The following is a 13,332-nucleotide window of genomic DNA, read 5'->3' as shown; positions in this document are numbered from 1 at the left end:
TTGCTTTAGTCAGTCCTTACCTGATTTAAATTTTAGAATTAATTTCTTTAGTCTGTTGAGCAAAAGCCTACTGTTTGATTGTTTTGTGATTTTTGCCTCATTAATAGTTGGCTATAGTCCAAGGCAATGATTCTATTTTCATCCCTGATTACCCATTACAATCATTTGGGTAGCTTTTAAAGTAATAACAATAATTAAAATGCTGATGACTGGATCGCACCCTCAAATGTAGTGGGACTAGGGGTAGGTTCCAGGGATCAGCAATTTTCAGAATCTTTCCAGCTAATTCAAGTGTACAGTCAACGTTGAAAACACTGCTCTAACATATTTTTGAATTTGAAAGCTTGAGAAGTTTTTGGAATGGCCATTCTAATTACAGAACAACAAATGATAGCCCTGAATAGTCCCAGAACAGAAAACTATCAACTATGAAAACAGATTTCGAATACACATCTTAAACTTAGCCAATAGTATGAAAGTATTATCATAATAGCTATTGTTACTTACTGAGCATCTAAACATTCCAGGCCTTTTGCTTTTTGTTGACTCCTTACACCAGCTCTGGGAGGTAGGGAATATATTTTGTTCAAACAATAAACTGAAGCTCAGAGAGAGTGACTCATCCAAGGGGACATGCTTGTAAATAGTGGAGCCAAAATTGAATTACATACACATTTGATTTTATAATTTGAGTTCTTTTCACTATACTGTTAAAAGATAAACAAGCATATTAAAATTTTTAATAGTTTGAGCAGAAATCAATTCACTGGCAGGCCATGGGCTCCCCCACCCTTGATTTACACACTTAGGGTGTGGTTTGCTTACATAGGCTGCTAATGCCTTAGAGCCAACCCAGTCTAACGGCCTCCTTGTTTAATTTAACAGTACCGTACTGTATTAAAATTTTGATATTTAGTTCGACTTAGTTTATTTCAAGATTTCCTTACTGTCATGTTTCTTTAGAGCCATAGATATCGTCACCAACAAAAATATATTAAGTGCTTAGTGTTGGAAAGTAGTAGAATATTTCTGACTTGGACCAGGTTTATAGATTTGTGTTGGTGGTGTGATAGTGTCAGTAAAAGTTAACAAATGCAGCACTTTTTTAAAAATTCAGGAAATGTACATAACTCACAAGTGTTCCCTTTGCTCAGTGTTATGAATTAATTTATTTTGGAATCTAGCTATATGAGAAATAGCATAGTCCATTTTTTTGTCTTGCTGTTAATCTGAACTATTTGGTAGCAACACAGTTAGGCTTTACTTACAACAAAGTTATCACCACAAAATAAAAAACCTCATTGTAAGCCCTCACTAAAATTTTATAAACAAGAGGTTTTTCAGGTGGGTATGGGGGGGTTGGTGATCATATATTCCAACAGTAATTCATGAGGGAAACCTTTCTACAGTGAAAATATATGAAATGTACAGAAGCTAAAACTGATATGCATACAAATAAATCTTTATTATACTGAAGGTATATTTATTTAAACCAGGGGAAAATTAGCTAACTGCAAAGCTGAAGTTATTTTAAGAATAATAAATAAAAGTCACTTATTTTTAAATGAGAGGAAAATTAGTATATACAAAAATCTTGTTACAAATAAGGTAAATTAGTTATAGAGCTGAAAGAGTTAGATATGTCTTCTTCCCACCTAGAGGATTCTATCAGAAGTTTAGGAAAACTTGGAAATTGTAAGTAATATGGAAATAGTTATGAACTCCAAAGGGGGAAAATGCAATTTGGAGTATCATTTTTGTATTTTTCTAAAGGTATCTGTGTATTTCCATTTAAATTATTTGGCTAGTACTATAGAAGCCCAATGGAATAATGACCTATAGTGCCTAGAGTTAGAGTTTCTATACAAATAAGGCTTCTCTAATGCATATAGAAAAGAGGCCCACCAACTTGCTATAAAAAAATACAAATTTGCTATATAAAATTTATATAACTTGCTTCTTTGATTTCTCTTCTATTGGTATTTTTGCATAAATGTTTGAAGGTCAGCATTTTTGTAAGCCAGTGATGTTACTTTAAAAGGTAAAAATTAGCCCTAGCCAGGTTGCTTAGTGGTTAGAGCATTGCCCACGACTGAGGGTCCCTGCTTCAGCTCCCGGTCAAGGGCATGTACCTCGGTTGCAGGCTCAATCCCCAGCCCCGGCTGGGGCGCGTGTGGGAAGCAACCAATCAGTGTGTCTCTCTCACATCAATGTTTCTCTCTTTCCTCCCCCCCTTCCGTACTCTGAAAAATCAATGAAAAAAAATCCTTGGGTGAGGATTAACAAAAAGAAAGGTAAAAATGAGCACTGGGGGTGTGGCTCAGTTGGCTGGAGTGTCCCCCCTTCCACCAGAGGGCCACAGGTTCAGTTTCCCTCAGGGCACCTTCCTAGGTTGCTGGCTTGCTTCCCACTTGGGGCACATATGGGAGGCAGCCGATCGATGTACCCCTCTCTCGTTGCTGTTTCTCTCTCTCTCCCCTCCCTCCTCCCCTCCTTCCCCTCTCTCTCTGAAGTCATTTTTTTTTTAAAGGGTAAAAATGATAAGGGTGAAAGTCAAGGAATTGAAAGTTGTTTTTACCTTTCCTGCTCCTTTCATAGTTTATGCCTTTGAGAATTCCTGTTTTACATAGCATGTATTTCCTTGGGTGTGAATTTGTGTGATGCCCAAGATTCCTATGATTACTTTAAAGGCATTGAAAATTTACCACAATTTGTAGTTAATTCATTTATTCACCATGAAAAACAAACATTTTCCTATAAACACTACAGATTCATAAGTAAAATGCCAACTTAGCATCACATATTAAATCTTTTAGAATTTTACTTTAATAATGTTACGCAGCTTTGAGTTACATTTTCTTTTTGTTTACTGAAGACTGGAACTAAGCACAATCTACTTTACAAAGTATGTTAAAGGAACTTGAAGTATTTTGGAAGTTACATGATGAAAAAAGAAATGTTTAATTCTGTTAAGTGAATAATTCTCTCCATTCAGCACACATACATTGAGCAGCTTTGTGTCTTGTTCTGAGGGAATTATGATAAATAAGACATTTCCTGTCCACAGTGAAGTTACAGACTATTTATAGTACATTATGATGAGAACAGAATTCTGTGAAAGTCCCCAACTGAGAGTAGGAGACCGAAGAAAGTTTTCCTGGAGATGGTCACATCTGAGCTGCTGCCTGTTCATTAGAGATTGTAATTTAATTAATTAGTTGGTGTTTTGTGGTGCAGAGAAGTGCTTTCCATGAATGACTTATAAATGTGCTAGGATACTGAGTCCTTCAGTGCTTAGGACAACCAAATGGGGACTAAGTGAGCAGGGGCCAGTTATAAGCAGCCTCCTTTTAGCCCAGTGCTCCACGGTTGTTACCATTTCCCACGTGTGATGATATGAAGAGCACTGGAAATAGTGGGGTAGAGAAATGCTATTATATAAGGTAATGGAATCTCCACTAGAGACCTAAGGGGTCACAGACTTGCAAATGAAAGATAAATCTAATAACCAAATTTTAAAGTGGCCTTTTTAAATTTTCTTAATTCTGATGAAATTCTTGACATCCTCACCACCACTTGTTTTTTGGTTGTTTTTTATAATAGCCAGTGAAGTGCTGTCTCACTGTGATTTTGAACTGCATTTCCCTAATAATTAGTGATGTTGAACATCTTTATGATATTTTTGGTAATATTGCCTGATATTTTTAAAGATATTTGTGGGTGGGGAGACTTGTCTAACTAAGATTAACCAAATCTTATTCAAAAGCAACTTATTTTATAGAATTAAGTTAGCCTGATCTTAAGTTTTTATTGCTACAAAGAATCTTAGAGATCTTCAGAGTTTTTCATCTGAAATCCATCAGTGGTTCAGGAGAGTCCATGAATAGCCTGAATTAAAGCAGAATTCCACCCGGCCAGGCATGGCTCAACATTGACCTAGGATCCAGGAGATCGAGGTCCAATTCCCAGTCAGGGCACATGCCCAGGTTGCAGGTTCCATCCCCATTCGGGTGTGTGCAGGAGGCAGCCTATCAGTGGCGACTCTCTCATTATTGGTTTTCTCTCCCCCTCTCCCTCCTTCTCTCTGAAATCAATAAAGATATAAAAAAAAAAAAAGCAGACTTCCATCAGATTCTCAAAAGTATTTTGATACTTAAAAATCTTAAGAATAATTGATATATCCCAGAATCACCAAAATGTGAAAAAGTCAATACCTTTTGGGAAGATATAATTAAGGTGATTTTTAAATTTCTGCTCTGTGCTTTTCTTTATTTTCCAAAGTACCTAAAGTAACCATAGTGCATGTGATTTTTATGCTGTTTTAGAATTTTAAAGGTAAAATCCTTCTTTAGCTCATGGATGTACAATTAAAAAAACAAGTTTAAACGCCAATTAAAAATTAAACGGATATAATGTGTTCCTATTATTCATTGTCTGCCTTCTCATAGAGTCACAGCATTCCCAAGTCACTACAAAAAGAATGGGCAGGCTCTATAGCTACCAAAAAAAAAGATGTTTACCATTGAATCCATTTCAGCTAAATTAATTGCAATAAAAATTTGTGTTTGAGTTTTTTATAATGAGCTTTTACTGTAAACAGAACGCAGGTCTATAGCTAGAAAAGCAATATTTACCACTGAATTCATTTCACCTTAAATTCCTTAAGAGAAAATATTTGCATTTAAGTTTTTTTATAATAAGATTTTATTGGCTTTCCTATAATATCTTTACATAGTACACACTATATTTACTTTTTAAAGGTATTGTGTTTTTGTTTTGTTTAAATTTAAAACAATGATCATTTAATTTTTAAAGCAATTGTAATGAATTCTCATTAAGTATCTATGTTGGCTACATGGATACATACCTGTGTTCAGTTTAGTATCCTAAAAATACTGTAGGAAATATTTAAGATTATGTGAAGAACTCTCTAGAGCATCTTACCTATTCAAATTCAAATTACATTTATACTAGTTTTTTTAATTTCTGGTTTTTTCTTTGGCAGCTATATGCAGGAGCTATTCTTGAAGTCTGTGGATGAAAATTGGGGAGGTTCCCACAAGTCCAAGGTATGTAAAATTAACTCTAGTAAATTCTCAGTTTTAGAGTTTAAAATCAACATTTTGCAAGAATAACTTTATTAGCTATTCCCATGAATTAGAATTTTAGGATTATACTTTCTCAACAGCATATGAATTTTTTCCACATCTTTTTTCATGGAGGTGGAGTTTTATAGTAATTGTTGAATAATAGGTTACTTTAAGCAAGCATAATATATGAAATTTAGATTTAAATACTACACATGATGAGGTGGTTATTTTTTTGAAAGGAGAGTCTTTCCTTTTTTACAAGAACATTTCTTTTTACCAGATGTAAATGTCATCCCTTTAAATAGCATTTCATTGGAATATATTCTAAATGTAAATTGATTTATATAAAACTCCTAAGGAACAATTGCATTAGTGAGGCTAGACCTGTCCTAAATGACAAATCGCCAAGAATAGAATTAATTACCATAAAACCTGAGGTGCAGAAGAGAGGAAGTCATGCATGTTGTATATCTCCGCAGGAAATTTTTAGGAGAAGTATGTGAAAGGATAATTGTAAAAGTGTATTTATTCTTTCGGTTGAATAATCAAACAGTAATGGAGCTTTGCAGCTCCAGAAATACTTGGGCTAAAGCTTTTGTCTATTCTGTCCTTGTATGTCACTTGAAAATCAGTTTTATGAAACTGAACTTTGAACTCGTCTAAAGGTGTCAGTCAATATGGTTGGTACCAGTACAGTGCCAACAGGAATCCCAATTTGGGGTGTGGTGAAGCAGGAAACTGTTCAGTGCAAACAACTCCATTGTTATATAACACAGCTGTGGAACTGCACAGCTGGGAGGAGGCCCTCTCAGGCTAGACAGCTCTGCTCCACTCTGCCCTTCTCTGGTCCGATCCACTCTTATCTGCTCTGCTCTGGTCCAGCAAAATGTCTTCAGTGTTTCAGCTCCAGCCAGGGAAAGTCTTCACTGCACCAAAGGGGGGCTGACTTAGAGAGAAGTGCCTGCCCCTGGTACCTGATTGGTCCATCCTTGGGCAAAGGAGGACTCCAAATCCTCACAGTTTGGTCCGAAAGTCACTGTCCTGATTGGGCAGAATGGAGCCACTTGGAATGGTCTGTAAAGATGCTGACAGTGATATAGTTGTACAGCTCCATTTGGACAGGGAAAGTCTCAGTCCTATGGGTTAAAATAGGATTCTAGGAACTCCTTTATAAGGGCTTACTCAGTTGACAGGAAACTGCAGGCGGGCAGTTCAGTGCAGAAGGCAGGCAGCTTTAGTGCAGGCTTCTCCCTTCAGCGTGGTTTGCATGAAAGGCTCATTTAGAAATGGCTGCTAGGTTCTGTTTTTAAATTTGAGCCCTGTTAGCCACCAGGATCCCTTTATGGTAAGTATTCTCAAGGTCAACAAAGGTAGTGGACTTCTTTTTATTTATTTTTTAACTGAAATATATAAGGTCTGTACTTACATGCCTCATTCTAGTTTTATTTCTGCTGGCTTTCCCATGATTTCTTGTCTTGTTTACCTTGTGGCAAGAGAATCATTTGGATTTAGTTTTTTATAGAATTACCTGTATTAGCATATGCCCTTTATTGCTGACCTAGAATTGTTTATATTAAAATATTGCTCATTTTGGCACAAAAATGAAACAGAATAATTTGACTCGGGACATTGTGTATGAGGCCCAAAGCAGATACACATCTAATTAAATACATTCTTTGTTAGAATAATCACAAATTCCGACATAGCAGAGAATATATAATATCTACATCTGCTTAGGGAAAACAAATCATTACTCTGTATTTTTGTCCTCAAACACTTAAATTCAGAATTGTACCATAGTTGTTCTTATATCAGTTCTCTGAATGAAAATCTGATCTCTCTTATTCCTAGAAGTTTGGAGGTTGCTTTTTAATTGTATTGATCATTAATATTTACTGACCTGTTTTATTAATAATCTTCTGTTACTCAGCTTTTCATGAAGTCAAGAGTAGCTTTGATACTACAATTATCCCTTCTATTTGTGATATCATATTTTATTATGTCCATGATAATAATTTGTACAGTTTGTAGTTGTCTTTAAAAGCTTGAGTATAGTTTCTCAATCTTTGAGGTTGAACTTAATTATATTTATTTCTTATGTACAATTAAATTATCATTCCTTTGGGTACATATAGTCATACTGTCTTTTCCTTTCAAAACAGTTGAATTTTAATTCTGTGTATAAATATTTTAATTATTACAAGCTTACTTAAAATGAAAATGATTGTTTAATTACATAGTGCATAACCATATTTAATATAATTATATATAACACCAATATTTTCTGAGCCCATGAGAAGCTGGTAACCATTCCCACTTTTCATACTCATTGTCTTAAACATATTCTGGAATACGGAATGAAGCAGAATTGCCAGTTTTTACAATAATTACAAATACTGAACTAATTTTCATATCATCATTTTTCATATTCTTTGTTTTCAACATCAGGTAGCTTCTGGGATTAGCATGATAACTTTCATTATACTTTAACTTACAATACATTGTAATTTTTTTAATTTACTTAAGTTATCCATGTCATAAAACAGAAGAGTAAATTAATGTTAAATTTTTCCAGAAGAGAGGGGGATTTAAATTTTGAAATGTTTTATCCACATTAAACAACTATTGGGGTGGGGGTGGGGGTCCCAGGTCATATTCTCATATTCTTAGCCAATTCCAGGTATGCCTCCTAAAGCAGTATGTATAATAATTTCTCTCAATAGACTTGACCTACTATTCCATCACTTGTAGTGACATCAAAAGTAATAATGTAAATAAGTATGTTTTCCTTCTCAAGCAGCAGGAGTTTTACCATGTTAAGGATAGGTCTGTCTCTCCAAAGAAATGTGCATTTTCTCTAATTTTTTAGGTCATGGCAAACTTTTTCTGTAGGGGGCTAGATGGTAAAAATTTTCAGCTCTATAAGCAACTAGGATTAGTTACTTATTATCTGATCTACCTGTTTCCTTTTCTCACTTCTGTTTTCTCTTTATACAAAAAGACATTTTCCATAAGACAGATTTGATTCTGTGGCTTCTTGCTTAAAATCTTTATAGTTTCCTCTCACATACAGAGTAAATACCGAACTCAGTAACATCATATATGAGACCCATCACAGCATGGTTACTTCTTCTTCCTTTCTAATTTTATATATACATACACACACACACACACACACACATCTTATTGATTTCAGAGAGAGGAAGGGAGAGGGAGAGACAGAGAAACATCAATGATGAGAAAGTCGTCATTGATCTGCCTCCTGCACGCCCCTGACTGGGGATAAAGCCCACAACCTGGGCATGTGCCCTGCCCAGGACTCAAACCGTGATCTCCTGGTCCTAGGTCGGTACTCAACCACTGAGCCACACCTGGCTGGTCAGCATGGTTACTTTTTTTTAGGTTCATGTTTCTAGACCTTGTGCAGAACTATTTGTAGTTCTCTGAACTCTAAGTCTTTGCACAAACTACGTGTACCTCCTGACTTACGCTTCTTCCTATTTCTTGTGGCAAACTCCTATTCATTCAAAGTTTAGTTCAAGCATTAATTTTCGGTGACCTTTGAACAGAATTTTTCACTTTCCTCTTTATGTTCCATAGCAATTCCTCACATAATATGATTTTTTTTGTTTTTGTTTTTGTTTTTTGGCTTACTGTCCTTTTGCCTCTACCAAGCTAAGAACACCTTACAGCCCAGAATTTAATTTTTTATTATTATTAATATACCTTGACTCTACCTAACAATGTATGTCTTACTAATCAGAATTCAAATATTAAATGAATGAATGGATTTACTAAATTTATTTTATCAAAGGGTGCCCCCACTTTTGACAGACATGAATCTGGTGAAAAGCCTTTGTTTACATTGGTGATATGCCCTTGATGAATTTTATAGTCTTCAAACATTCCTTTTCTGGATTTATTATTCTGACCGAGAAGTCATAATCCTTTTAGTCTGTCTTGTTTTCATTATTGTACCTCCAGTCTCCCCAAATTCTCTTAATTATTTAAATTGCCCTTCTCTGAATGTTTTTAAGTGTTTTTAAATTGTCTTGTTGGTAGGACCCAAATGACTTATGTAATTTTGCGCTCCAGATGGTTTGTATACAATAGTAAATTTTCCTATTTTAGAAATACTCTTTTAGGTACCCAGTAGCTTTCATTGAACACCGTTGAGAATTCAGTTCCACTGTTGTTTGTTGTTCTTCTCTTTTTATTGTTGTTTCTGGGTATGATATGACATTTTTATTTAGAATATCTTCTGATTCAAGTATATTTACTTTTAATCAACAGGAAGACATCTAATTTTCACTCCATGTAATTTTATGTGACAGTTCACAAGTCTTAATCATATCTGCCATAAGCCCTTATAATCAAACTAAATCTTAAAACCAATAGAGAACACTTTAGGGCTACTTACAGTGTGATCAGAGGTGTATTATTAGATCTAACTGAGTATATTTTGTCTCTTTTTTATTTCTATTTTCACTTGTTTATGACTTTGAAAATATCATTAACTTTAACCTCAAGACATATCATTTCTATTACCCCTTTATACCCACTTTTATCTTCTTTCTTGAACAAAGAAAAGGATGGGGCTTTTTTTACAACTCCTTATAGTTAACTCTAAAGAGTCTCTGAATTACAAGAAGAGTCCCATGACTTCCCAGGCAGCGTGACTAGCAAAACTTCTTCTAGGGTTTAGCACAAATGACGTGCTGATGCTGATAAGAATCCCAAGGGAAACTCTGAAATATTTAATGTTTTCTAATTGCTTCTGTATTTTTTCATTACTTTGAAATGTTATTAACAAAACTGCCTATCTAACTGACAAATAATGGAATTGGCATAAGAACATTTTCTAGAAATTAGATTAGGAATCTCCAAACTGATATCATTGTTCTATTTTTATATAGCAGAAAGTAAACTAAAAAATAAATTACTTGAGGTCTTTTTGCATGTCCTTATAGTCTCATATAGCCTATGCTAGTGGCGTGTGTATATAATAAGTATTCAAATATCTGTTAAATGATTAATTTACTGCCTGTAATATATGATTTGCTGCTATAGGGCATTTAACAGATATTCTCCTCATTCAGAATTAGGAGGCTTATGAATCTATGCTTAGCAGAGGGCAGAGAACTATGAAAATAGTCATTAGTGACTCATCTTAATATTTCTTTTAAATTTGTTGACACATGCCAGCCTGTTAAAAATCTGTTAAATGAATCAAAGTTATTAAATGTGCTAGGCTCTGTTATGGATGCATACAGCAGATATTAGAATAGTCCTTTTCCCCAGAGACGTTGTCTGTATTAAATTCTGGGTAGTATTCTGAACCTCTCTTTTTTTTTTTTTTAAACTTTTTCACTGAAAGTATTAATTGTGTGATTACTTGTTTAGCATCTTCCCCTCCAGAATGTAAACTCCTTAAGACCAGAAATTATGTGTTTTATATAGCTTTATCTCTGTTGTGCAACATACGGTAGGTATTCAGTAAATATTTGTTGAATAAACTTAAAACATTACTCCATCTGTAATTTATTTAGATATAAGATATTATGTAGGCACCTCACTATTTTTCCATGTTTTTTTCCTCAGATTGTTTGGCAGTTTTCTTAGAAGTATGAATTACTAATTCACAGACACACATACCCCAGACTCACACACTGATAATCAGTGTCTCCCTCCCTCTGATTTGATAGCTTAACTGTATTGGAAAATTCCTACAGATATTTGTATCTCTCTAGATTTACCTATTCAGGTATCAGTATCATACATTAAAAAGCAATTGAACAAATTTTCCTTCCATATTTTACTTTTTCTAAATTGTGACTCTCCTCACACATACTTATCTTCTAGCTGAACTTTACTATCATTTTGTCAAGGCCTCAGAATCCCATTGGAATTTGGGATTTTGATTAATTTAAAACAACACCTTAAAATATTTTGTTTTCCTATTGAAGTGTATTATGTGTCTTTCCATATGTGTATCTCTGTTTGCCTCCTTCATTTTCCCATATGGGACCTAAAGTTTCACTTGCTGAGTTAGTTTCTGCTTTGTGTTTTGACCTTTGTAACTAACTTGGATTTGGAAATGAACGATTCAAACCTTTTTCTTTTCTTTCAAGCTTTTGTCAGAAGTGATAAACCCAAACTATTCAGAGGACTACAAATCAAGGTAAGGTGGTTATTATTTTTGTTGTTGACAGTATTGCAGATGTCCCCATTTCCCCTCTTTGTAGCCCCCCACCCAGCCCCTCAGGCCTCCCCCACACTGTTGTCTGTGGCCCTAAGCTATGCACATATGCACATAAGTTCTTTGTTGATCCCTGCCCGCCCCCCCCCCAAGGTAAGGTGATTTTAATGGAATCCCTTTTTTCCAGAATTAATTTTTTTTTAAGATTGATGTCTTAAGGAATGAAGTCATGTTTGTTGTTACATTTACCCAGAGTTAGGATTTCTTTTGTAAATGGTCGTTTTTTATGAAATTCTATGCAATTCTTTCCCAAAAGACTTCCTTTAAGACCTGTTGTGATGTTATATCCATAAAGCTTTTTTGTATTCCCATTAAATTTAGTTAACCTGGATTGCATTGGTTTGGATTTTGGTGGAGGTTGAAAAGGCTCTTCTAAGCGGGTTATAATGCTGTCCCTCTTATTTTGTAGTATGTTCGTGGTTCAGACCCTGTACTAAAGCTTTTGGATGACAATGGGAACATTGCTGAAGAACTAAGCATCCTCAAATGGAACACAGACAGTGTCGAAGAATTTCTGAGTGAAAAGTTGGAACGTATATAAATCTTGATTAAATTGTGTCCTATCCATTTGTTACCTTATCAAATGAAATATTACAACACCTAGAAAATAATTTAGTTTTGCTTCCATTCTTCAATCAATCTTTTACTGTGAGGCATTAAACATCTAATTAAAAGTTGAAGTGGCAGCACAGCCTGTGACATCTAAGGACATGGCAAGTTTAACAAAATTCCTGTTCTATAAATTTCCATCCTCCTACATTTTTTGATACCACTAACATATGCTTTGTAATAGACTTGTGATGAATTATGTAAATGATAGCTTGAGATCACTGGTCCAGTTTTATGAACAACAGGTTATTAAATTAGGGAGATTAATAAGGGAGATGATTACGACTGTGCCTCATGTGCTCTGTGCTCTTTGAAAGTGATGACAGTAAACTACAAAGCAAATAAGGTAGACAGAGCCTCAACAGGTTGCTCGAGCCTCAGACTTTCTCATATATTTTTATTACTCAGCTTTCCTTTTAATAGAAACGCTGTAGCATATAATGAATGAACTGCATAAAAACTTTATGGCTTTTTATTGTGAAACAGATTCATGATCTGTAAGAGTGAAATATTCACAGATTTGCGTTAATGAAGACTGCACAAGAAACCTTTTTGAGGATTTGTGTGGCTCTAATAGTTGGCAAATTCTTGTGTTTTACATTCTTACAGAAAGTCATTTAAAAATGCTTATTTGTAAGACCAAAATATAAATAAAAAGTTTCAAAAATCTGAATTTGAAATTCTTCTGATTTGTCTTTTCATGTTTTAAAAATGACACCTTTCTCAGTACACTTTTCTTTTCATATAAGCCTTTATTTTCTTTAGCCAAAATGTTAAATGGCTGCACTGTTTAAAACTTATAACTTCATATTGTGGGTAATAGTGCTTCATATTTGTCTAGCAACTTTTTTACTTTTCAAAGTGCTTTAATTTATGAACACATTTTTATCTTACATAAAGAGTATCTCTTAAAATATAGAAATTTTCTGAGCTATTAAAAATGATAATTTTTCAGGAGCATTTGAGATCTTGCTCCCTGGCATGTGTCATCAATTTGATTCAAACTCTTTTATAAAAAATTTTAAACAATGATTTTTCTTTGCTTAACCTTCTTTCTGGTGAAAGTGACTTTTCGCTTCATAAAAGGTTGTTCACTAAAAACAACATTCATCCAAATGACTTAGGTCATTTCAACTGCTAACTAAAAATTGATAAAAAATCCTGTTATGTAGCTTAATGTCAGGATAAATTCTTATAATCTGGAAAGTTTCTTAATTTTTTGTTTTAAATTAAAACATCTTATTGAAGGATATTTGGAAGTCTTCAAAGACAGCTCTACTAGGAAATGTTTTTAAAATGTTTATTTTTAATAGAGATCAGCATTTTGTGTCATGTTATATATAAAATTAAGAAGTATATTTTTTAAGCCAGCAA

At 34.2% G+C, this 13,332-nt stretch overlaps 1 protein-coding gene across 1 annotated transcript in view; it reads left to right on the top strand.

Annotated features, from left to right (window-relative positions):
* SELENOF (selenoprotein F) overlaps positions 1-12,638 on the top strand; it is a 28,679-nt gene extending 16,041 nt beyond the window's left edge. Inside the window, exons 3-5 of the mRNA XM_016220642.2 lie at positions 5,006-5,069; positions 11,222-11,271; positions 11,759-12,638. Of these exons, the coding sequence (XP_016076128.2) occupies positions 5,006-5,069; positions 11,222-11,271; positions 11,759-11,890 (246 nt within the window). The 3' untranslated portion in view covers positions 11,891-12,638. The remainder of the gene's footprint in view (positions 1-5,005; positions 5,070-11,221; positions 11,272-11,758) is intronic.
* The last annotated feature ends 694 nt before the right edge of the window (positions 12,639-13,332 follow it).

This window comes from Miniopterus natalensis, chromosome 9 (genome assembly GCF_054644295.1).
Source record: "Miniopterus natalensis isolate mMinNat1 chromosome 9, mMinNat1.hap1, whole genome shotgun sequence".
NCBI lineage: Eukaryota > Metazoa > Chordata > Mammalia > Chiroptera > Miniopteridae > Miniopterus > Miniopterus natalensis.
This window is presented reverse-complemented; position numbering and strand designations above follow the sequence as displayed.